Below are 26,140 nucleotides of genomic sequence, written 5' to 3' on the forward strand. Positions count from 1 at the left end.
TCTCCGAAGGACTGCAGCATTATTCAACCAGCTTTATCAGCAGCTGGGAAATTACGTGGAGAGGCGCGCAGCGTGTAATAGGGGCCCTGCTTACTTTGATTAAGCGCCGTGCCAGGGAATAGTGACAGTGCTTTTTGACCAGGTTTTATTCGCCGTCTTCTGATGAACGCCAAGCTGATCAGGCGGAATGAAGAGTAATTAAAACCTATAAATTATCTTTCGCAGCCCTTCTCAAGGCGTCTCTTTGCAGGCGAGATAAGGCGGCGGGCCCCCATTTACGACTCTGAAAGGGACTGAGGCGCACAAAGGCTACGCAGCTAAATGGGATATTGATAGTGTCCTAATTAGAATTTAATTAAGTACCCACGCTCGCTTTTGGGATAAAGATTTCAATTTTTTGTCCTCCCCCCTCCTTTGGCGAACTAAAATATAAATAAAACCCAAATTTAGGGAAATGGGGAGGGGGTTGGCTAAATCCGAGGAGATTTGGGAATAGCGAGATGTGGCTAATTTAATGTTGGGGCTTTTTGTGGGCTTGCGTTGAGTCTCCTCTGCCAGGTTGTAACGTATATATGTATACGTATGTACATATACATATGCTTGAAGTTGCTTTGAAAATGGGCCTTCTCGTGGGTCTTTTTCGAATAACCGCGATTTAAAGTCGTTGCGCTGTGGAATACTCTAATCCAATTATTAAGAAACAGTTACTCTTTCTTGGAGTTCCTGGGGGGGGGGAATCTCCTCGTTTCAGTGATTTTGGAGTTTTTAATTTTTGTTTAAAATAAACGTACTTGCACATGTACGTGTACCTGCATGCACACATATCCTGTATACATATACATACATGCACACACATAGAGAGAAAGAGAATTGAAATTATAGGATGCGTCCATTGCAAATCAATCTCAAAAATAAAAAGGGATAATTAAAGGGGGGGAATGAGAGAAAAATAACAATCAAGTCACGTGACTCCGATCTTCTTTCTATTCTGTGAACAGGTTTTCAGGCCTTTCCACCTGCAGCCTCAGAATGTTTATGAACACCTGGCATTGACGCGAAGTCACTGAAAGGTAAAACGTGTGGCCTCATAAATCGCCACCACGGGGACCCAGCGAATCCTTCTCAGCTCCTCTCCATTAAAAACGCAGTTTTAATATTTCATAACAGTGTTATGTTTTGACCAGGAAGGGGAAGCGAGTGTGTGTGTGCGTGAGAGAGAGAAGAATGCGTTGCAGACAATAAATGATCCATGCAAAAATGATTAAAGCAAGGATAACATTATATTAGAGGGCAACGTGGTGCAAACGAAAAGCAACAACAGACCAATCCTGTTTTGTCTGCAAAAAAATAAAAATCTCAGTGTGCGAATAAACTAAATGAATCCAGTTTGGATTATTGCTATTAGTTTTTATGAGGATGATTTGTTTTTCAGTGTTCTTTCATATCACGTGTGTGTGTAACATTGGCCCGTCACTATCATGTAAACGAACCAGCTGATAAATTGGCCGCTTTTGTACCTGGACGTTCAACCGCTGGTTAGGCTAAGATTGAATACACTATCCTTTAAACCGACACTCAGCTCTCCTCTCCAACTATTTTCCTGTTCTTTTAAATGCCACCTGTTAATGAGTGAGGACATTATGGGGGCATATGCACTCCGATAGAATTATCTGCAAGAAAGAAATATTGATAAATGTTCCCTGGAATTGACAAGAGTGCTTGCGCAAAAGTCAGCGTTTAAATCATAGTGTTTGGTTTGGGTGTGTTGTTGTTGTTTTTTAAAAAATAGTAAGAGGGGAGCATGTGCTTAAGTCTGCAATCCTATGCACACACATACCAGGAAAAAATTCCACTGATCTATTCCTGAGTCCACCTGTGCTCAGGATTGCTCAGCCACTTTCCTATTTAAATCAATGAATCTGGAAAGTGTTGGGTCGAGCCCTTTCAGTCTTTTAGAAACTCCCTGCATGGTCTTTTTGACAAAGCTCATCTATGTCCTTTTTTAAAGTTTAAAACAAAAAACAGCGGACACAAACCATAACTGCCACAGCAGACATGCACAGAGTACTGATAAATCTGTTTGGATTGGAACAGAGATTTCATAATTGGTTAGGTTACTAGTCATACTCAGAATACACTTCCACCCCATAAACGTGTTTTGTTTTGTTTCGAATTTAGAAAAGCATTCTATAAAGAATTTAGCACCTACTCTTTAGAAATAATAATAATAAACAACACAGGAAAGATTTCATTCCGAATTTCTTTTCCGAACCTCAGAAGATACACAGTCATCTTGTGGAGTGTCAACACGTCATTTGTGGGGATGATTTGGATATTTGCTTTTTGAGAAGCATAAGTAAATGAAAAGTCCTGGGCAGGAGGGAAAAGGGAAGGAGAAGCAGACTCGAGAAAGGATGCGCCATGGAAAGCGCAAAGCTCCCCAGGTCTCTCTCTCTCTCTCTCTCTCTCTCTCTCTCTCTCTCTCTCTCTCTCTCTCTCTCTCTCTCTCTCTCGTTCCCTCTGAATCAGCCAGCCCCTTGGATAATGTAACTGCAAAGTTCCAATGCAGCTCATTGGCCGACGTCAGGGGCGTCACAGAATTCCCGGGCTGCTGATTGGCTCTTTCCACGTGCGGGCCATCCTCACGTGCTTCCGGTCGGAATGAAAAAAAAGTGTGGCTGAGAGATTTTTTAAGGAGAGTTTGTTGCAAGATCGGAGCTGTCAGAGATTTTTGCTTTCTTTTTTCCTTTTTTTTTTAAAGGAGAAGTGGGGGAAGGAAAGGTGGGAGGAAAAGATGCACGTGCGAGCGGGCGATTAAAGCATCTGCCAAGGCTGATCCGTGGGCAAAGCGGACTCTGACATTTGGGGAAACCCCAAAGCTGCGGCGCTCGGAGAAAGATGGGTAGATTGTGAGAAGACTTGGAGGAGGGGGAGGGCTTTGGGGGGGCTGGTTTTGTTTTGGTCTCTCTCTCTCAGCCCCCTCTCTCTTTCGGAAGAGGGGTGAGAGAGAGAGGGAGGGGGAGAGAGAAAGAGAGAGCGAGAGAGGAAATATAAAACAACTGCCCCAAAAGCGCGAATCGCTCCAAATGTCTGAGCCTTTGGATATCTCTCTCTAGATTCCTCGGCGAGCCAACAAGTGGATTTTATTTTGCATTTCCCCCATCTTTCCAAGAACAGCAGCAGCGAGGACCCAACTACCGTGCCACCGCCCGGAAAAGTGAGGCGTGGTGGTGGTAGGTGGAGGGGGGGACCTCGAGTGAAGAAGTGGAAGAAGAGCCAAGACGCCCATCTGCGGAGCTGGCAGCTGACTATGGAAGAGCAGACGGACAGTAAAAGTCTGCGAGACTCTGCTCCGACTCCCGGCAGCCGCCCCAGCAGCAGCAGCCCCAGCGCCAGCGGCAGCGATGGCGAGAGCGTGCCGCTGTCTCCCGGCAGCCACGCTCCCCTGTCCCCGGCCGCGCCGTGCCTCGTGTCCCTGCCTCTCCACCCGCACCACCACCACCACCCTCCGCACCACCAGCACCATCTCCCGCAGCAGCAGCAGCATCATCAGGCGCCTCCGCCGCCACAGCAGCAGCAGCGGCCGCCGCCGCCTCCGCAGCAGCAGCAGCAACAGCACCGCACCACCAACTTTTTCATCGACAACATCCTGAGGCCGGACTTTGGCTGCAAGAAAGAGCAGCTCTTGCTCCTGGCCGGGACTGCGGCCGGAGGAGGAGGAGGTGGCGCCGGCGGCGGCCGGGACAGGGACCTTGACCGCGCGGCCAGCTCAGGTAGAGAAAATGTCAACCCTCTGCTCGGCAGGCCCCCCAACCTTAGCGCGGAGTCGCACGGGAGCCCCGACAGCTCCTCCACGGCCTCCAAAGCCAGCCCCGCCGCGGCGGCCGCAGCGCTAGGGACGGCCAAGCCCCCCATCTCCTCCTCCTCCTCCTCCTCTTCCTCTTCCTCCTCCTCCTCCTGCTCGGAAGGGAGTGGAACTAACCCGGCGAAGTACGGGGAGCACGCCAACCCCGCCATCCTGCTCATGGGCTCCAATAATGGAGGAGCTGTTGCCAAGAGCGATTCTCAACAGCCGCTGGTTTGGCCTGCCTGGGTTTACTGCACTAGGTATTCAGACAGACCATCCTCGGGTAAGAATCCTCTTCCGTGCCTTCAGCGTTGCCCCCTTCCCCCCTGTCTTATATATACACCTGCCATTTCTATATATATATCTATCTCTCTGTGACATGAGTGTAATCCTGCGGGGAGCGTTAACCATCCCACCGAACCCAGGAAGCCAAACCCCTAAATCGGCCACCCTGACGGTGCGCTAAGACTTGAGGCGCAGAGCGCGCCGAGGGATCCCAAACTGCGCTGGATTAAGCAGATGGGAGGTGGCGGCTTGAGAGTATTTAGGAGTTTTGTGGAGCTGAGTCGGCGTTTCCCCTCCCTCGCCCGACCCCGAACCCTGCATTTTCTTAGGGTGCCCCTCTCCGAGGTTTGCGGGGCTTCTGGTGTTCAAGAGCGTCTTTTGCGCCTCCCCGGCCAGCCTTGCCCTTCGGAGACTGCAGTCTTAGGCTGCACAAGAGGGGGGCCGAGGCTGCTTGGTGATTCCCCCCTCGGCCCGAAGCAGCTTGCGACCGGGAGATGTCCGCAACCTGGGCTGGGAGGTCCGTGGAAGTGTCTCTAGTGGAGGCAGAACCTGGAAAGATTGGAGGGCCCACGCGGCCGTCTTCCTCTCTCTTTCTGCCCTTTTCAGGCCTGGAAGGGTGGGTGGGTGCCTCTCTCTTTCTGTAGTTAGGAAGGGGGAAGAAACCATAGTGTGCTTTCTAAAACTTTTTTTCCGGATATATCTATGGCTGGGAGAAAATTAGCGATTTCGGTGTGGGACGCAGCTGCAGACAACCAGTGCTTTTGTTGTTGTTCAGAAACATTCGCTGCTGAGCAATTGAGGAGTGAAGGAGACAAGTGTTGCCGTGTGAAGGATGCGTTTTTGAAGGAACTGGCACTGGCGGGGGCCGAAAAAGAAAGAGGAAGTGTGTGAGAGAGACAGAGAAAGAGAGAGAGAACAGAAAAGGAAAGGGCTTTCTTGGGAAACCCGCGGAGGCCTCCCGGCAGCGGAGCGCAAGAATCTAGGCCCCTAGGCCTTCATTTTTCCATTCCCGTCTTCCAGAGCGGCTGGAGGGGAGCAATTCCCACCCCGTGGCCGGCATTTCGCTCTTCCCAGCAGCCGGTTCTCCCTCCCGCCCCAGATGCTGCCGTGAGAATAAAGGTGTCCTCCCTCTACTAGCCCCCCCCACATCCCCACCCCAATATAAAACCCCCCAGAATTCTCGATCCCGCTCGGAGGTTGAGGAATCTTCGGTTTCCAGGGGAGGGTTTAAATCCTTCCGGGAAAGGAGGTGTGGGAAGAAGAGTGACGAGAGGAGAGGGAGAGAAAGAGGGGGGGGGTCTGTCTCTCTGAATCAGCCCCTCCAACCCGTAAGGGCGAAGGAGTCGAGCGAGGGAGCCGCTGCGGGTCAGCGCCCGCGAAAGCGCCCGAAAAGGGCGACCGCTCGCCTTTGCGCTCCTGTCAATTTTCAGGGCCGAGAGAGCAAGGCAGACTGCGGAGCTGGGCGATGGGAGGCTGGTGGCGAAGGAGCTCCGGCCGGGTGCGCTCCCAGGTCGCCTTCTTCGCCCCACTTTGTCCATCCCTCTCTCCCGCCGCCCCCCAACCTCACCAGCCCCGGCTCGGGGCTCTTTATGAACTCCTTTCTGCCGGCGACTGATCAATCCTCCGCTATCAGCGCCAGCCATCTCGATCACGCCGCTATTGACACATCCCCGCTCCTTGGAACTCAGAAAAGCCACTTTGATTGACTAAACGGATTGATTGAGTGATTGAGCTGTCAGCTCTACCTTCCGCGGCCAACTGCAATGATTTTATTACTGCTTTCCCAGGGCCGCTGCCTTGCAAAGTGTGTTTTGATAGGAAGGCTCCCCACCACCACCGGCAGCTGCACCCTGCAAAGGCAGCGCCCCGGCTCCCTGGAGAGGCCAGGACGGGCCTCTCCTCGAGAGAGGCTGCAGCGGCTGCTCTTGACGGTGGGCCCTCTCCGAAGCCGGTTAGGGCCCCCCACCAAGCCCTCCTCTTAGCCCACCTTTCCCTGGATGTGAAATAGGGGGTGTTGATCTCTTGAGACTGGCAGTTGCCCCCACCGCCTCTCGCTTTCTCACGCCCCCCACCCGAGACCTGCCCGCTTCTTGGGAACGGCTCCTTTAGAATCTGCTCCCCACTGAACAGAGATCCGAGCAGGGATCATCTATGCCCCGGCCAAAAATCTTAGCCCTCAAAAGAGCTTTTCGCCGCTAGGAAATTTCTCTTGGCTGTTGTTATTTTCCGTAAATGAGGGGACTGGGGAAATATTTTGAGATTTATTCAGCCGGCTCTGTTTAATCCCTTTCTGTAGTTTATTCAGCCGTCTCTCTCTCTTTCTCTCATCTATATATTTTTAAGCCTGGTTTTGAAAGCAGCCAGGCTTCTCAGAGCTACTTTTGCGGCCTGCTGACCGGAGAAGGTTTTCCTCACGTTCAAGCGACTGGCCCCAAAGTTGGCGATCTTTGGAAAAAGGCTTCATTTTCATTTTGTATCCTATTTTAAAAAATATTCGTGTTTGCGTAATTTTAAAAAATGGCGTTTTATGGTACTCTTTTTGAACCCCCTTCACGATATAAATTGCTTTGAAGAGGGGAATCTTACCCACGTATGAATATATTCCTTCCCTAAAATAATTTGTATTTGATACATTTCCCAACAAAGCAAAAACAAGGCGGCTTTGGAAAGACGATGTCTGAACGCCAACGACTTAAACAAGGATATATCTAGATTTATTCCAGTACTTATTCGGGACACACTGTTTCGGAGTCCTTGGCTGATGCCTCAAGTGTTCGAATTCTATTTAAGGGGACGATCTACTTCCTCCAATCTTTCTCCCCCCCACACACTTCTGCAATTTTTTTTAAAAAAAGTTTCCCACCCATTTCCTTTAACAGAGAAAGAGAGAGCGCGCGCTTAGAAACGGGAGGGATGCAGAACAATTTGCCTTAATTTCCGAGGGCTCCTCCAAGGCTATGGGTCTAGTTTTGGAGTCCTGCGAGGCCAAGATGTGTTGATATTAAATTGCTGGGAAGGGCTTCTAAGCAGAAACGCGCGGACTTCGAGGAAGCAGCCTTGCGCGCGTGTTCGTTGGTTTAAAGAGATGTGCATTTTGAACGTGAGGACACCGGCTGGGCCAGATCTCTCAGTGAAAGATAGTGTAGGAACGCCCTCCACTTGGAAATATATTTATCCGCGGCTTTTATTGGAGGGTTTTTCGTGGAGTGGAGACCAGCGGTTTCAGTGAAGTGTTCCCCCAGTCATTGTTGGCGATGAGGGTTTGTCTGGCATTGTGTATTTGCGTTTGCAGAATATACTTTTGCGGCAGGCTTCAAAAAATGAACATCCAGCGCAATTTATTTTCCCTTATCATCATCATCATTAGTAGTAGTATTATCTAGTCGTTCGGCAATAAGGCCTTTGGACCAGCTTGCAGTAGGGGTTGCTTAGTTTCCCAAAATAAGAAATTTATTTTCTGTCTGTGAGGGGAAAGAGGTATGAGTCTACAGCTGAGCACACATTGAAATAGGTATTTATAATCCGAGAGCCTTGCCTAAATTTATTGCCTGGTGTTTTTTTGTTTTAGAAAATAATGAATTTCAAAATTATAATATTAGATATAAATTAAACACACACATATACAACTTCCCAGGCTTGCTTTGTCGAGGGACGCCTTGGTTTGATTTGGAGGAGGAAAGTCTGGGTCCCGCTGCGGATCAAAACAGATTTAAAATCCGGTGTTGTCCCGGCGCATAAGAACCTCCAGCGCCGTCTGAGCAGCTTCTACTCCGAAGCTGATCCTGCCGAATTTAATGGGGCGTAATAAAATTCGGTATGACTTGCTCCCGAGTAGACAGGTTGAGGCCTGCGCTGTTACTCTTCGTGCCTGCTAGTGGTACTGTTAGGCCCAGCCCCAGCAACAACAGAACCCGCTTCGTAAACCGCTTGCAGTGTTTGTTTTGGGACCAGTCTTTAAGTCTGTTTACCTCGATGCTTATTTATGCTTACAATTCAGCGGGAACTTTCTGGTTGCGTTATTTATTTCAAACATGTCATGGTAGTAAACATGTATGTTGAGGGTGAATGACGTTGGGAAAGGTTTCCTGGGGTGTTACCTCTAACACGTACCATTTAACTCTAGCAGCGCCGGAAATGCTGTATGTTTGATCTGTGGGCTTTTTAAAAACAGAACAAATCCAGGAACCCCACGCTTTCTTAAATGAATATAAACTGCAGCGAAGGCCCATAAGTGAGGAGCCCGCTTCCCTAACGCAGCCATCTGCTGAGGAAGCTCTCTCTGTGTGTGTATTTGGATTTTTGTTTTTTTTAACTTTCTGATACTTTTTACTGAAGCTCATAACTAATTAGTCAGACTTCTCCCCCACTTTCAAAGTGTGTGCTGTAAAGTTAAGACGCTTTGCCTTTAAGAGATGAGAGCATTTAAGGGGAAGAGGGCCAAAACACCGCCTCTCCCATACGTATATTTTGTGTATTAGAAATGTGTGCGTGATTCCAGCTGCACCAGACTTGATAAATCCAAATTAACTGATTGATCTACCTCTCAGTCTCTTTCTCAAACTGTCTATCCGCAGATATAGATAGATGGATAGACAGATAGATGGTGATCAATAGAAAACTGCTTTAGATCTGGTGCGATCAAACAATTGAGCTTGGGCCCGGACGGGGAAAAGTTAGCAGAAGCATCCGCGTGCCTGACCAATACCTGTCCTGACAAACGTTTCCCTATGGATTTTCCGCCCCACTCCCCTTTGTTTCTTTGCTTCCCTCTCGCCTTTCTTCCTTGGCGTCTTCTCCTTCGCGCCAGCTAAAAGTGGGCGATGCTGCTCTTCTGTGAACTCGCACAGAACTTGGGACGAAGAAGGGCCTAGCCCTAGACTGTTTTGAAAAGCGCCGGGGTGGGGGTGGTAGTGGAAACAGGCGTCCTGTAGGATGTGGGTTGGGAAAAAAATGTACCCACGTTTTAAACAGTGGAGCAAAAGACGTAGGATATATGTGGGTTGGGGGAAATCCAAGCAGATCAGTTCTGACCCTGCCCATCCATCACGGTTGCCGGATGCCCCTTTTGGAAAGGGGAAAGGAGGCGCCCTCCTTTCCTTCAAAACAGAGTCTCCCCATTTTCCGGAACGCCCGGCGTTGCTCCCATGTGGCAGGCTCCCCTTTATGTGTGTTGCATGTGTGTGTGTGTGTTTTGGGAATGCTTCTGACCTGGCAACTGCTGTCCCCTTTTTTCTCTCGTGCCCCTCACCCCCTCCTCCTTCCCCTTTGTGTGCGTGTGTGTGTTTCTCTCTCTCTCTCTCCCTCCCTCCCTCCCTCCTCCATCCCTCGCACCCCCCCCCTTTGTAGGTCCCCGCACGAGGAAGCTGAAGAAGAAGAAGAACGAGAAGGAGGACAAGCGGCCTCGCACCGCTTTCACGGCGGAGCAGCTGCAGAGACTCAAGGCGGAGTTCCAGGCGAACCGCTACATCACCGAGCAGAGGCGGCAGACTTTGGCGCAGGAGCTCAGCCTCAACGAGTCGCAGATCAAGATCTGGTTCCAGAACAAGCGCGCCAAGATCAAGAAGGCCACGGGCATCAAGAACGGTCTGGCGCTGCACCTCATGGCGCAGGGACTCTACAATCATTCCACCACTACCGTGCAAGACAAAGAGGACAGCGAGTGAGCCCGCCCAGAGAGCACAGACCTTGTCGGGTTTATTTTGTTTTTTCGTTTTTTGATGCTTAATATTATTATTATTATTATAATTATATTATTATTATTATTATTATGAACCTGATCGCCAGGGAAGACAAAGAATAACCATACAAAGCAAAAGCAAAGCAAAGAGGAACAATTAAAAAGAGAGAGAGCGCGAGAGGACAATTTGGGAAAAGACAAAACACACGACAAACACAAAAGGACTTCTTTCCTGCAGTGACACACAGTTGTGGGGGACTTGGAAGGGTGCTATTTAAGAGAGAGAAAAGAATCAAATTTATTGTCTATTCATAGTTATAAGGATTCCGATTTAAAACAAAACAAAACCCCCGAACACTTACAAACAAAAAGTTATCTATATAGCCAAACATCGTATGATCTTGTATATATTTAATTTCAGGTAAGAAATGATGATGACGATAATGATGTGTAGCGTTTTTCTATTCGCTCAGCCGTTGATCTCCCCCCCCCCCTGCCACCAGCTCCACTTTGGTCTCTCCCCCCCTTCTTTTTCTTAATTATAGCTCTCAACTCCTCCAGCCCCCCCCCTTAAGCCTCCTGATTTTAAAGAATTTGTCTGGCTCTTCCCGACTTCCCTGCTCCCCCTTTCTTCTTCTTTTCCCTGTCGCGTTTTCGTGTGTGCCTTTCTCCCTCTCTTTCATTTCGTGCGTGTGCGTGTGGTGTTTCTTTTTCTTTTTCTTCTTCCTCCTCCTTCTTCTCTCCCCCCCCCACCCTACCGAGTAAGAACAATAACACTATGACCCACAGACTGCGAGACTGAACCCCTTGCTGCAAGCCAAAGATTTTTTTCTTATGTTCAGAAATCTGTAGTCTGAAATAAAGTGTAGATTGTGTTCAGGATATATACCGATTCTGTAATTCTTCTCTGTTCTCCAACCCCACTCCCCCTTTAATACATTAATATATTAAAATACCCTGTTCTTCTTATTATTTATATACATTTATCTCTAAAACTATCTGGCATATATCTCTCCCAGATTATTATTTTTAAGTGGGGAGAATTTTTTTTTAAAATCAACGTCTTGTTTCCCTTGCTCATTTGCTCTCAGCTTCTTCCCTCGCTGTTGGATCCCTGGGTGGGATAGTAGGGCCCCAATCCAATGAACTGTAGTCCTATTAACTGCCCGGCTCTGAGCATGTTTACTTAGAAATGAGTCTTACTGAGTGCAATGGACCTACCCCCTCCCCAAAAAAACTCCACACCCAACAACAACCCAAAATCTCAGCCTAGGTCCCTTGGGAAGAGAAGGGACTTTTATCTTACGAGCTAACTTGTTTCAACGGGATATGCTCAGGCTGAGCTAGTGTATAATATTTGTGGAGGAAGACTGAACACCACCAAAGATCTAGAAATAGGTGCTTCGGTTCCAGAGATGATATATTTGTGTGTTTGTGTGTGAATATGAAATGAATGAAAGCTAATAATGTCATGAAATTTCCTGGCTCCTTCGAGTTCCAGGATGGGTTGGAGAGAAATTTGTCTGACAGCTCCCTGCCTCGCATCCAAGATCATATTGAATTTCTACTGAGGCGCTTTTTCGCCAGGAAAAGCAATAGAGGCAGGAGAGGGAGAAGGGAGGAGGGGAGGGGAAATGATCGGTACTTTGCAGACGGTTGCTTAGCAGCGCGGCATAATGAATGGCGGGGCGGGGGGGGGGTTGGCTTTCCCTCCGCGGCCTTCTTCGAGCAGCCATTGCCTTTTAAAAATGTTTAAGTAAATTCGGCCTTCTAATGTTAGGGATTTTTTTTTAACTCCTCCCCCCCCACCCCCAACACTGAGATGGAGCAAATGGCCTCGCTTTCCAAGAGAGCTCCTGCGTGCCCATGAGGACGGCCACTTGAACTAACAGTTACGAGCAGGTGGATAAATCCGCCTTCTCTGGCAGGCCAACATTATTAAGAACAGACACCATTTTTAATTTGCTTGGAGACACCGCGGTCGTAGGAGCTCAGTATTAATTTTGTGTTCTGGTGACTCTTCCATGAAATTGTCAAGTACCTTGTGGGCATCTGGGCGTGACCTCAAAGCCGGGCGCCCGCTTTCTTTCTTTCTTTCTTTCTTTCTTTCTTTCTTTCTTTCTTTCTTTCTTTCTTTCTTTCTTTCTTTCTTTCTTTCTTTCTTCCTTCTTTTTTTTCTTGTCCCGGATCCCAGTCGTATGCAAAGGGGGACCCTAAGCACAGCCATCCCGCCCACTACGTTCAGGAACAGAGCTCACGCTTTGCCCTCAAAGGTCCCGAGTTCCTTCCCTGGCATCTCCTGGGTAAATTTCCAGGCAGTGCGTACAATTACCGAGCTAGGTGGACCACTGATCCCTAGGTACCAGCGAGTCCAACTGACTCGCAATTCAGAGAGTTTGGGCGGCCTTGTTCCAAAGTACGTCCCCTGATTTTAGTGGGCTTTGCTTTCAAGTAAACCATGGCTAGCTAGGACGGCTGCTTGAATTCCGCTGGGTGGGTATGATTATGGTTAGTCGTAATGGTAGTGGTGGTGGTAACAGCGGGAATAGCGGACGTAGCATTCGGGAAAGGGCCTTGGCTCAAGGGTAGAACACTTGATTTTGGTGCAGAGGGTCCCAGTTTTACTCTCCAGCATCTCCAGTTTGGGCTGGAAGAGGCCCCCATCTGATACCCTTGGGGAGAGCTGCCAGCCAGTAAGTTCGGTGCCCAGTATAAAGCAGCTGCCGATGTTCCTATGTCGCTTCCCTTCCACTCCTTCATTTATTCATGTTTATATTAAAAAATGGCCAATGTGGAATTCAGTTCATGATGCTTCGCTATTAAAGCCATCCTTTGTTTACAAGCGTCTATTTCTCTCCCCTTGAAATGCCCGGGATTTGTAACATAGAGTCAGTTCTGACATAACGCAGAAAACCGAAAGAACTTCCCCACCAAGGCACTTAAATGTCCTTCCTTCCAGCGGGAAAGAGAAGGAACTATTTAAATTTCTCCCCCTGAAATCAAAGGGCCTCTGCGCTTGAAGGTGAAGTGCTATTACACGCGTGTATCCCGGAGAAAGTCCCATCGAGCTCAGAGGAACTTAAGAGGATTGTGCTGCTCTTTTGGTCACGGGCCACGCATGGAAAAGATAAAAAGTTAAATGTTTGTTGTTGCTGCTGAATGGCAACGTTGGCACACTAGGAAAGTCACGGCGCTGGGTTGGAACGAAATCTAGTCCCTTAAGATAAGATCAACCCTCCCCCCCAAAAAAAAAACACAACAACTTTAAGGGAAATATTGCAGTTTAATGGAACTGTTGGCATGTTGACTCACAGTCTTGCTGCGGACAATGGAACTCGCTCTGCACAAAGCGTGTTAAGGCTTATAGCCCAAATTCAAGTGCGCCCAGCCCACGAATATTCCGCTACGACCCCTCCAGACTGGGGTTTCTTGGGTGCATTGATAAAGTCCAGTGACTGAAATTCTGGAGACGTGTGTGTGTGTGTGTGTGTGTGTGCCGTGGCTGGAAAATATTTTATTTCGTGACACACACTGACACCCCCCCCACCTCTGTTGCTCACCATTAATTTTACATGCCGTTCCACACTGGCCCAAAGAAGTGTGATCCACCAGTCCCCCTTCTGCTCCATTTCCAAGTAAGGTACAATACTTGTAACGCAATGAGGCATGTCTACTCAGGAGTGGACGACACCACTGAGCTCAATGAGACCTTCTCCCAAGTTAAGTGCACATAGGATCCGGGCGGGACCATTGAATTCAGAGGAGAGAATTGAGTGGATAGCCCATCGTTCAAAACAAAGCGAAAGGATTCAGCAGCGCTTCCCCTCTCCCTCCAAACATGGGCACCTTCAGAGAATGACGCAGAGCAGCCTTCCCCAATCTTGTGCTATAGCTCCCTTGAGCTGCTTTGGACTACAACTCCCATCAGCCCCGTCAGCTTCCTGATCTGGGTTGATAGGAGTTGTAATCCAAAGCAGCAGGGTAGTGGTGGCAACAGGTTCAGGAAGGCTGGGGACAGCGTGGCCCGTGAAACTGATGAGAGTTTTGAGGTCTTCCATAACAAACTTAACCTTTCCCGTAAACGTGTGTGTGTGTGTGGGGGGGAACCCCATCTGAATGAGGTGATTTAGATTCTGGTCAAAGCTTATCCAACCTTTCCTTCCACGGAGTTTACGTACATGGGCGTCCTGCCATGTTCCCTTCACAACAACGGCGTAAGGTAGGTCAGGCCGAGAGATGGCCATTGGTGAACTCATGCAGCGGATTTCACGGCTCAGCGGGGGACCACGAGGCCACCATCTAGCTAATTTGTGCTTAACCTTAGAAGAGGCTAGATTTGGTCTCAGATGACATCGGGGTGGCAGTGAGCGCTGTACTTCATAGAAAATGCTACACTAAAATTTGACTCCCCAGCTTCGTCCCGTAGGAAACTCCACTCCTTTGCCTGTAAAGTTTGATCTTCTAGCCCCCTTTTTTAAAAAACTAACTAACTAACTAACTAACTAACTAACTAACTAACTAAACTAACAACACCCACAAAAGCCAGTGGCCTAAACTCACACGATGCTCAAATTTCTTGCCTTTTATTTGTTTCGAACCAATTCCATTTCTCTGTGGCAGGGATGGAGTATGCCTCGCCCTCCAGATGTGGTCAGGATACAGCATCCCCGAGGTCTGGCGAAGCTGGCTGGGGCAGGTGGCACTTGAGCCCAACAACATCTGGGAGGGTCACATGTCCCCTGACCCTGCTCTATGGATTTGGCACCTAAGCTTCCTAATCATGGTCTGGGCCTTGTTTGTTTAAGGAGCATCTCACAGCTGCAGTCCTAAACACATCCACTTCTGGTTAGGCCCTGCTTCCTCTTTCTGGGCCCTGATAGACTGCAATCCTATGCACACTTACTTGGGAGTAAACCTCAAAATTGGGACTAAATTCATGTAAACCGTTTAGATCTTTGTTGTGGTGGTTGCTTCAGGGGTATACATAGGAGCCAACTCCTAGGGGCAGTGGGGGCTTCGGTCCCCACAATAAAATATTTGAGGGGGCTGGGCCCATGAAAAGTTGATTGCCACTCCCATTCAGAGGGTGTGTGCGCACTGTGTCATGTGATCAATTATGTGAGGCGGGTCTTACTTAGGCCCCCACAATCTTTCATTCAAGCTGGCACCTCTGGCAGCATATAAATCTTGTTAAATCATAACTAAATAACTTCTCCTAGGATGAGGCTGCCCTGTTCTTAGCTTCCAGCTTCCAGGCTGTCTCTGCATGGAGAGAGAGAGATTGGGCAAAGTCACCCAGAAGGTAATTTTGAAATACATAATACTTTGGAGCAACCTCAAAGAATGGAGTTTTCTTTTTTACACTTGCAATGGCCTTAGAACTGCGATGAAGGGGTTTAAAAATAAAAACAAAAACAAAACAAAACAATTGAATCTGAAGCATCAGTTCCTACTCAATCGCTTCACAGAAGGAGAAAGTTAAATGGAGTCTGGAGTTCAAACAGTATCGATTAAAGGCAAATGATGCGGGTAAACAAACAAACAGAGTAACAAATATTAATTTCTCTCGGAGCTGTTGCTTGGCACTGCTTGCCGTTTAAATAGCCGCCCTACCCGCTCACACGAAAACCGACGGCCTTTTGCAAATAGGAGGTGGGGCGGTGCTTTTATTGCTCGCGGAGAGATATGCAGGCGCTTTAATTATTTCTCTCCTCTCATAGCCTCAGGGATATTTATAGAAAGATAAGCCCCACCCACCTGCCACACCTCCCCTTTTATTTGCTGAACTGGGAGAAAGAAAAGGGGAAAAAATAACTACTTGCTGTAGTTAAAACGCCGACGAGAAAACCCCCTCCCCATTTTGGGACTTTGTTATTTAATTTTTTTAAAAAATATATAGATATATATATAAATCCTTACAAATCCAGCTCTCAGTTTCTTCCTGTCGACAGACACGCCTTTTTACTGAAGCTGTGAAGGAGATAATGCACTTTCTTTTTATTTAGTCAGAAGCCAGGTCCAGTTACCAACACAAGCCTAATGCGTGCAGATACATAAAAATGTAAGGTGTCGTCATAACAAAATGCCCGTTGATTTCAAACAGAGCAAGCTTATGTATCTAAACAGGGAAAATTTTGCTATTGACTTCAGTAGGGACAAATATATTCATAGCCACAAACATAGATCTTTCTCTCCAAAGTGCCACATGCGCACATGAATGTACGCAGGCGAATGCCCACTTTAAATTATAAACTCAGCTTATGAAAGTTTATGCTTATATCTTCTTCTTTTTTAACCCATCCCATGCACGCGCCCGCCTATCTCCTCCAAGGAGCAGAAATGCGTTGACTCATTTGTTGTGAATCGCGGTTGAAACGTGCTAATCACGCAGGGCTTCCCTCTTCTTCTGCAGCGGCCTGCATACATGCAAACAAAGGTTTCTATTGTCCATTTGTTTCTCGGCATGTTGATCAACACCAGGTTTTTGAGAAGACACCGTGACAAGGTTTGACTCTGTGCCCACTCTGAATTTGCCAGAAAGCTGAATACCAAAGGGGAGAGCTTTGTTTCCATTGAGGAGGAGGAGGAGGAGGAGGAAGGGGAAAAAGAAGGAACCATCAAAGCCCAGTTGAAAAGGGACACGCCCCCGGGTTCGAATGTTCGCAAAGTTCCAACATTCCACCCTCGAATGTTGGCAAAGCGGAAATGATCAGTGGAATTTTCGACTCGGGCCTGTGCAAAACTGCAGGGAGGCGGAGTGTGGCCGCAGGACAATCGAAATGCCACGTCTCTTGGCATGCTAAAAAGAATGTTCGAGCACACCTCTGTACAAATAAATAGTGCAACCTGCATCCTAATTTATTTTTAATGTTAAAATCCCAATGGTTTTAATGGACATGTTCGTGAGTGATCGGAATCAGAGGAGGGTAGCCCAGTGTTTGTCCTCCCTCAATAAACATGGCTCTCACACACTACATAAATCACGAAAATGTCAACCAGTAAAGAGGACTGTTGCATCCAAGGAGCCATTCGGAAAGGGGCGATTGCGCTTCGCGTGCTTGTTTGGTCAAGCTCACGTCCATGAGAGGGCAACAGAACACAGGACACGCAATAGATACCGGAGTAGGAAGCAAGGCCAAGCGTTGCTCAGGCGAAGTGATCCTGGCTGGCCTTTTGCTTTGGACAGGGTGCAGCAGTTTCTCTAGCTTTCGAGGGCAAAGGGAGGCCGGAGGTGGCCCGTCGCTACGCGTGGCAAGTTAGTGAGAGAAGGCAAATGCTGTCTCAAGCGGCGAGGCCTGAAATAAAAGATCAGGGCGCGCCCAGCAAGGCGAGGCGAGAAAACGGAGGAAGCATTTGCCTTTTAGCCCCGGGATGTGTGCTGGGCACGGCTCTCCGCCGGTGAATCCTCGCCAGCGGTTCCTGTGGACAACCGCAGGCGATCAATCACACCCATCTGCGCACGCACGCGGGGTTGTTTCCTGTAGCTCGCAGAAATCCATTCCCGAGAGTTGTTAACAAGTTTCACAGCAAATAGTTCTCACAGCAGAATAAGTCTACGACTTTAGCAGCGGACGCAAAGCAGTTGCTGATGCCGAAGGCGGCGTCCCGTTTGCTAACATTAGCCAAGCAGGTGGGAGGAGGGAGCGAGAGGCACCTGCCCTCTTTGCCACAGTCTTTTCCCCTCAGGGTCACAGGGAGCCAGGCTCACTCTTGGCAACCTTCGGAATGCTTCCCCTTGAATAATGCACCCCCTCCCCCAATTGCCAGCTCTAACAAGCAAACAGGAAGGCGAGCAACATCTCAAGAGCCACGTAAAAGCAACTGAACTTCAACCACCTGCTGTTTCCACCTCCGGCGCTGTGCTCGCCTTGTCCCGTCTTTGCTTTCCGGAGAGGGGCTCCCTCCCCTCCCGATACCTGATCATTTCCAAGAGATCTTAATCCCCTTTCACCCCAAAAAAGCAACGGTGTGTGTGTGTGTGTGTGACGATGCAAGCTGAGAGTGAGAGACCCCAAAATACCACATCGCCAATGCACGCTGATTCCGTCCTCTACTGCCCATTTGCACTGTGTGTTTGTGTGTGAACTGGGAAGCTGACACTATTTCTTCCTCAAGTGAAAAGGCCTGAAGGAGAATCACTTCTCAAAGCGGCTAGTGGAATTTTAACTGACTGTACCATCATCTACCATTCAAAACAAAGACAGTGAGTATTCATGATATTCAACTGGGTGGTATAATAATAATAATAATAATAATAATAATAATAATAATAATAATAATAATAGAATAGTCTCAGGGCGATTTATAAGCACAAGGTAAAAATAACTAAAAGGAAGTTTAAAAACATCACAGAAAACGGCCACAATTAAGTCTGAAGACAACAAAACGGGGCACCGTAGGCAGAGACCTAAAAGCAAGCACCTTTCTCTCCCAGCTGGAAAAGCTGGCGGCAACAGAAATGTTTTGGGTGGTTCCCACAAATTACAAATAGTGGGTGTCTGTCGCAGCTCAGCAGGGATGCTCTTCCACCAAACAGGGACAGCTTTCCTGAAAACCCCGCTGCTGTGATATTTTAGGGACTTTAGAAGCTCTCCTGATGAAAGTAGTGACCCCCTGGGTTTATAGGGGTCTCTCGGGTAACCTGGCTTCCAGCTGCACGTTAGTAAAAGAATGTTGAATTTGGCCCAGCAGCAGACTGGGAACCAGTACAGACCCCGCAGGGAACGTGTCCGCTCCTGGAAGTAGTCTGTTCCCACAAGCAGCCTAGGCTCAGTTTTCTGCATTGCTGCGGCCTTCGGGCCTTCCTCACATTGCAGTAATTCAACCGTACCAAGGTCACCAGAGTCTGGGCAACTGTGCTCAAGCCATCCCGGTCCAGGAATGAGTGTAGCTCTCTTTACAAGCTGGAAAAAGGCAATCCTGCCAACGGAGGGCAACTAAGCTCTCAGTGTCATAGCTAGTTCCATGACCACCCCCAGACTACACACCTGCAAGTTATGAAGTTAGGGAGGTGACTTGCTGTTGACTATTCAGGACTATTTTTTTTTTTTCAGTCTCCAGAAAGCCACCTACGGAAGAGGGCTGCTAGAATCAGGAGATCGTCTGTTTACAACATTGAAACCACCAACCTTGCGCTTCACGTCAGATGAGAAAGGGAAATGTGTCAGCCCTGTACTGCGGGGAAGCACCCCAAATTCAATGGGCTCTACTTCCTGCTAAAACGGTACACAGTACAGTGGTACCTCGGGTTACAGACGCTTCAGGTTACAGACTCCGCTAACCCAGAAACAGTACCTCGGGTTAAGAACTTTGCTTCAGGATGAGAACAGAAATCGTGCTCCGGCGGCATGGCGGCAGCAGGAGGCCCCATTAGCTAAAGTGGTGCTTCAGGTTAAGAACAGTTTCAGGTTAAGAACGGACCTCCGGAACGAATTAAGTACTTAACCCGAGGTACCACTGCATAGCATTGCCATCTAATTTGATGAGTCCGAGTGCTTTTGGGAGCAACATAGATTAAGAACCTTTTTTTTGCACACTAGGCGAAATAAGGTGGCGAATAAATATGGTGGGATTGTGGGCATCCGATTGCAATTGCAGGAGCATCTTTCTCAGTATTTCCCCGCGTGAGGGCAAGTTCTCAAACGAGCACTGCGGGGAGAAGGCGAAGCCAAACCCTCCCCACCCCCACCCATGCTTGTTTACAACATTCATGGGAGTCTAGGGTTGTGCCTACACGTGTGAACCAGCCATTTCTTAGGAGCCTCTTCAGATCGGGTCCTCTGCACGTATCTTTCAAGACACCTATCACTCGTCTCTCCCTCCATCTCCTCCATCCACCTCGCCCAAGTCTCCACCACTCCTTCCTCCCTCTCAGCTCTCCGGCCTTTCTTGGTAAGAGGTTCCTGTGTGGCTCGGAGCGCACATGGCAAAGGTCGACCAGCCCGCCGCTATTTTACATATTCAGATGGGGGACTGACTGGCCTCGGCCGGGCCCTTTGGTCTTCCCCGGGAAGGCCACGCGCTCATTTGTCCCCGCTGCCCCCTTCCTCTGGAGGTGCCTCTACCGATGACTTCTGTCAAGGAGCTTGTTCCTTTGTCCCTCCTTCCAGGAATCAAAGCAGACACTATTGTGAGCTCTGTCTTCCCCGGTCAAAGGTCAGATTTCACCGTCCCAATTACAATGATTTGCTAACGATGTTTATCTTGAGCGCGGCGGCTGTTTTGATGGCCAAACAATGTGAGGGAAAGGTGTGTGTGTGTGTAATCTGAAATATAGCTTCCCCTCCTTTTTCGTTTCTTGTTTTTAAGCTACAAAAATGTTTCTCAACACAGATAGCAAAAAAAAAAAAAAAAGGGGGGGGGGAGGATTTCCTTTAAGCCCCCAAAATCACAGAAATAAAAGTTTGTGTGTGTGAGAGAGCTGGGGAGCCTGAGTTCGAGTCCCTTGGTCTACTGCAGCGGGACATGGAAGGAAACGAGAAGGTAGAGCGAGTTGTGAAGGCCGGCGCTTCGCCACCATCCCTAATGACACCCCTGTTTGCTTAAGGTGCCCCACCCTGCCCGTGCCTTTGAAAACAGCTGCCTGGTTGACCTTCACCTCTAGTCTGTATTTATACGCTTCCTTAAGAGGGAGGGATAAGGAAATATTTCCTAGGAAGTTGAAAACTTGATGGCTCCTTAAGAGCCCGAGGACATGTCAAAATAAACCTTTCTTTCTTTCTTTCTTTCTTTCTTTCTTTCTTTCTTTCTTTGCAAAGAAACAAGTCGTTACTGATTATATATTTTCTCCAAGTAAATACCTTATATGCAGGATTTAAAAAATCCTCCTATATACAGACATATGTATAAGGAAACAGATCTGGACTTTAAGGGTGGCTGTTGGAGTTTTTTTGTTTTTTAAACCAACAACCATGATATGGTTGTTGATTTCTTGTGCACTATAGCTGATTGCAAAAGGTTGCAAAATGCAGCATCATCTATCTATTTCTCTATCTATCTATCATCTATCTATATCTATCTATCTATCTATCTATCTATCTATCTATCTATCTATCTATATCTATCTATCTATCTATCATCTATCTATCATATGTCTATCTATCTGTCTGTCTATCCTATCGGTGTCATGGAAAAAGCTGTTCACTGTATAAGGAATTATTTGTATATTATTTTTTTCCTCCGGTAATGAAGATGGGCAGAGGTGAAAATACACTCACACTGGATCTCCGAAACTGAGGTTAAATTTGAGTGTGCATAAGGAGAATTGCTTTAAAAAAAGAAAGAAAAAAGTTTGCTCGGGTTAAGCGATTTCACGAAGTGATTAGGTGTTGGCACAGTTTTTTTAAAAAAAACATTCGCCGCGATTGGGGTGGTGTAAATGAAACTTTGGAGGTGTAAATGCAACTTTGTGCAAACTTTGTGCAAAGTCACCAGGAAGTGAAGCAACACAAGAATATATAAGCGTGCCTTGTATATTCAGATCATTTGCCCATTAGTCTTCTCCAACCGGCAACATTTTTTTTGCTGGTTTGTAAATAAATTTTATTTCACCGAATCAATCGACGACGGTCACCGAACAGGAAACACGATTTTGACTGGACATGAGCTTGAAAAGAAGTTTTCAAGTGAAGCCTGAAAACGTCGGGAAAAGGCTACATAGGAGAGAATGGACGTTTTAGCATTCCGCCCCCCTCTCTCTAGTACTCTTAAGGCTTAAAGTTTCTGTGCTAAATTGTTAAACTAAAGCAAAACATTTAAACACCCCCCCTTATTCTTGGAATTGTCAGGAGCGGGGCGGGGAGCAGTACATTGGGTCCTAAATCAAATGGCTTCAAAAGAGTGAACGCAAACTTGCTAATGAAGCCTTTCCCCGGTTGAGTAAGCCGGGGAGCTCAGACGTTGCTGGAACTCAGTGCCATTTGCTCCGAGATCCGATGATGACCAGGTGAGCAAATCTTCCATGTAAAAGGAGCGCGCGATTCCCCATCTGCCTTCGAAGGAGCGTGTATTATTTACATAATGAAAGTTTTGATGGCTGGAAGCGACGCAGGGCCAGGAATACAAAAGAGCAACTTGGATCATTTTGGAAAAGGTGGCTTTCAGCATTAAAAGATCGCTAGTGGCAAGGATGGTTGTTTTTTATTTTAATGTCGCTTGAGGTGTTACCAGAAAAGTAAAAAATGCTCCAGTTTCTGAAAATATTATATATAAGTGTGTGTGAGAGTGTGTGTAACAGACAGAAGTATACTTTTTATCCGGCCCATCCAGTACCAATGCACTACTTTGAAATACTTTAAAATATGTTTTGGCAATTTGGGGGAGCAGGGAGTACTTGATTTGAGTCTCGAGAACACAGGCTAACGACCAGCTTGACTTTCCTGCAACTATGGGTGGGTAGGTGCGCGCGCGCGCGCCTGTGTGTGTAATTTTAGAATGAGCGGGTCCAAGCGACAGCTCTTCGCAATGTGAAGGCTGCAATCCGATGCGAGAGTAACCCCCATCCAGTTCAACGCCCCCCCCCAATAAATCTCTGAGCAGCTTTGGGCCAGTCTGCCTTCTCCCTTTATTTTTCCCGGGATGGATTTGCATGATGCTCATATCAGAACCGCACTATTGCAGCATACTTTATTAGGAAGGAGGAAATCGCGCTGTAAGGTAGCGGTGTAAAGTTCAGATAATTTGAGCAAATAATTTAATGCGGGGAGCGAGAAGGGATAGACAGAGAGAGAATTTTTTAATTTTTATTTTTAGATAGAGAATGATTTTGAGCGGAAAGTGTGGCCGGTAATTTAGGCCCACAAGGCCATGTTTTTTAACTTGAGAGAAAACTCTGCTGAAGTATACAGTCTTTACTCTGAGTAAACACGCACAAGATCACTCTGAGCAAGTGCTTTTATTTCATGACGTTAAAAGGAAGGGGGAAAAAACTCCACAGTACGTGTGTGTGTGTGTGTGTGTGTGTGTGTGTGTGTGTGTGTAGTGAAGAGAGAAACTATCCCCGAAAGTCACAAGGCCTAGTTTGCTTCAAGCTCCAGATGATCGAAAATATCCTCATTTTGAAGCGAGACACTCGCATTTGCGCCCTTTTCCTGAATGCTGCTAAACAAAACATTGATTACTTGTCTCCCACAATGAACAGAAGGCGAGCCTTAGGAAAATTAAAGGCGTCCTCTGTGTGTGCGTGCATGTTGGTGTGCGTGTTCTCTTATTATTATCAAAACCAAGACAATAAAAACCAGCTGAAGGCACAAATTTCGGAAGATTAGATCTCATATTTTCTTGGACGTTTTGATAGATAGATAGATAGATAGATAGATTCTCGAAATCTTCAGATCGTCTATTAAAACGTTTTGATAGCTGTCGGTATTGTTTTGCTTTATTTTTTTACGGGGAACGCCTTCCCGAAGGCGGAGGGAGGCTCAGCTCGATCGGGAGAAGTTGAGTGGCTGTATAGACACGGGGCAAGGTTATGAAATCGCAAGCACGTTAACAGAAACCATTCCAGGAGATAAGGATCTGGAAGTTCAAACCCAGGAGCGCTGCAAACCCAACAAATACCACCACCGGAGCGGTGACACCCCCGGGACGGCAAACTTCCCAAGTTTCCCGGGGGTGGGTGGGTGTCTCTCTGGTTTGGAATCGCCCACTAAGGCTGTGCCATTTGGAGATGTGACAGAGGGGTATTCAAACATCAATTGATGCTCATTTAAAAACAAAGCAAAAGGGGGCCATATCATTATTAAAGATTTTCTTGGTTTATAAAAGTACATGCCTTGTCTCTTTTTTTCAAGTTGCACAGTCTTTTCTACAGATCAGATATATTTGTTATGAGACATTAGTGTTGAGTACAGTATAAGGTCAGGAAGAAGAGGGGGAAAGGTGGTGAAATTTATATTTTTGCAGTGTACACGTGGTGTTTCATGTCAGCGTCAACTTGATACGTTCTCTTTCTATTCACTTGTTACGTTTCCTTGGTAGTGAGAGAGGTTGGGGAACCAGGGTATGGTTGGTTGTCTGTGGTTGGCTGCAATGGGGCTTGTTTGCCTTTGTGGGGGTGGGGGGAAGGCTTGCTGGGTCAAGTAAGCCAGATTGATTGGTATGCTGTTGGCGGGTTCTTGTTCTGGTCTTGTTGGGCTGTGTATGTGATAAAGGGAGGCATACTGGGGTGCAGATGTCCTCTTCTATTTGTCCCAGTGTCAGTTTCAGTTTATTGCTTAGCTTTTCTAGTAAGGCTGTTTCCAAACAATTTGGTACCACTGCTCCACGTTCACACCGATAGGTCTCTCCAGTGTCTGGCTATGAGGCTTCTGGCTGTTGAGAGTTATAAGCTCTGTATAATGTGAGTGGTCATTATGATCTTGGAAGATGTTCAGTAGTGCCAGTTCTGGAGTGAGTTCTAATACCTGTTTAGTTATTTTCATATTTCTAGGTCCCTAACCACCTTCAAAAACCTTCTCCTGATAGCAGGGGGACACAGCGAAGTGATGGTATCCACAATATACAAAATACTGCTCCAAAATCTCACAGACCCCCTTGGTGCAATCAAAAAACAATGGGAGCATGACATAGGCTATGAAATTAACCCCACCCAATGGACTAGAATGTGGTCTAAACCTCCCTTTAAATCAATCTCAGCTAAAAGAAAAGAACTCACCCTGAAACTCACCTACAAGTGGTACTTAACACCACGGAAACTGATACTGATACACCCAGCAACCTCACCAAAATGTTGGAGAGGCTCTACTCCCACAGGCACATACCTACACATGTTGTGGGAATGCCCAACCCTTCTGGGGCCATAAACATTTTAAAGGCCCGAGTGCTTTGTATTCATAAGTATCAGCCAGAACAGATGCACCTGCAAAGGGTCCCCTTTGGAGATGGGCACACCTCTCCAAAAATCTTTTGTCTTTTAAGAAACCGTGTCAGCCTCCTGTTGGCAGACAGATGTCTGATCCAAAGTCCAATTAAGCCAAAGCACATGGATTTTCAATTCACACAGTTCCATCAAAGGAGGTGATAGGGCTAACGTCCATGTACTTTGAGTGGGGTCAACCAAAGATATTTTGTTGACTGAGGAGAAGGACCAGAGAGCAGTCCCCTTCTCGTTCCATGTGCAAAAGCTGACTGGACTGGCAGTTGCATCTTGCTTCAGTACCAGTGTTGGGACAACAGACTTAACCACACCTCAAGCAGCAGGTAGATTCAGGAAGTCCAAGACAGGCTGCATGGCAACAGAGCAGGATGCTCAGGAAAAACAGCCCATGAGCACTTGCTGCCTGAGATAAGGTTGCCTCACTCTGCCACATGGTAGGGCTGGCACTGACTCTGGACATACTTGATTGGACACTGAGTTGAAAGGTTACCATCCATACCTTTGCAGTGCAAGCCTACATGCATTTATTCCAAAGTGAGTGCAATTAAGAAGCAAGATAGGTGTGCACAGGAGTGTATCTTTGGACTGTAAACTCATGGATACAGTCTATGAAGTGCTGTCCTCTTCCTTCTTGCCCCTGTTAACCTCAGTGGAGGTCTCCATTCTCAAGTCAGCTGACAAAGTGGGTTTGCTTGCTCGTCTTCAAGATCCGAGTGCCTTTAAATCCCATTGCCAATTTGCATCTTGGTCCCCCTTCACCCACTCAAAAAGGTATTAAGAAGATGGTTGTCATTAGCATTAATTTAAACTTTTAATGTAAGCCTGTAATTAGCATTCATCAGAAGGATGAAGAACACGAACTTCACATGAAGCTGAGGATTCAGACCAGGCAAAGCTAAATGGAACATTTTGGGCAGGAAGAATTTAACAGAGAAGGACCATGACTCCTTCAGCATCACCCAGGGTGTAAGTGGACAAGCAATTAAGGTGCTGCTATTTCTCTGGAGATGCCTTGGGATGCAGAATGAGAATGTGTTTGTCAACCATGTTGCCCTGTCTTCATTGCTTCCATCATTAAATGCTTCATTGGCCCACCCAGGCAGTCCCTGGAAGGAACTTCGGTGTGGGAAAGAAATTAAGTGATTCATTAAAAAAAGAAGGAAAGAAATAAAAACAACAGGCCTGTCCCAAGTGCTTTGTTATTATTTTGAAGTGGTGACTAAAAAAAATGTAATGAAAAATGGAAGAATGGAGGATGTCACTTAAGAGTATGAGAGAGCCACCTCTTCAAAAGAACAAGGCATCTTTTAAGCCCCCTCCAGTAAATCAATCATAAACATTTGGCAATTCTTCATTACAATAAGGTGAAGAAAAAGCCTGAAACAATTTTTGTTCTATGCTTTCTTGGCTCTAATAAGTACCTTGTTAAACATGATTAATGTTAACATAAACTGTG

The 26,140-nt window shown here is 47.2% G+C and overlaps 1 protein-coding gene across 1 annotated transcript; it reads left to right on the top strand.

Annotated features, from left to right (window-relative positions):
• Positions 1-2,705: 2,705 nt before the first annotated feature.
• Positions 2,706-10,693, top strand: EN1 (engrailed homeobox 1). Its single transcript, XM_082199268.1, has 2 exons — positions 2,706-4,130; positions 9,479-10,693. The coding sequence occupies exons 1-2, from the start codon at positions 3,311-3,313 to the stop codon at positions 9,793-9,795; spliced, it is 1,137 nt and encodes a 378-aa protein (XP_082055394.1). The 5' UTR covers positions 2,706-3,310; the 3' UTR covers positions 9,796-10,693.
• The last annotated feature ends 15,447 nt before the right edge of the window (positions 10,694-26,140 follow it).

The sequence above is a fragment of the Podarcis vaucheri genome (genome assembly GCF_965113315.1).
Source record: "Podarcis vaucheri genome assembly, chromosome: 1".
NCBI lineage: Eukaryota > Metazoa > Chordata > Lepidosauria > Squamata > Lacertidae > Podarcis > Podarcis vaucheri.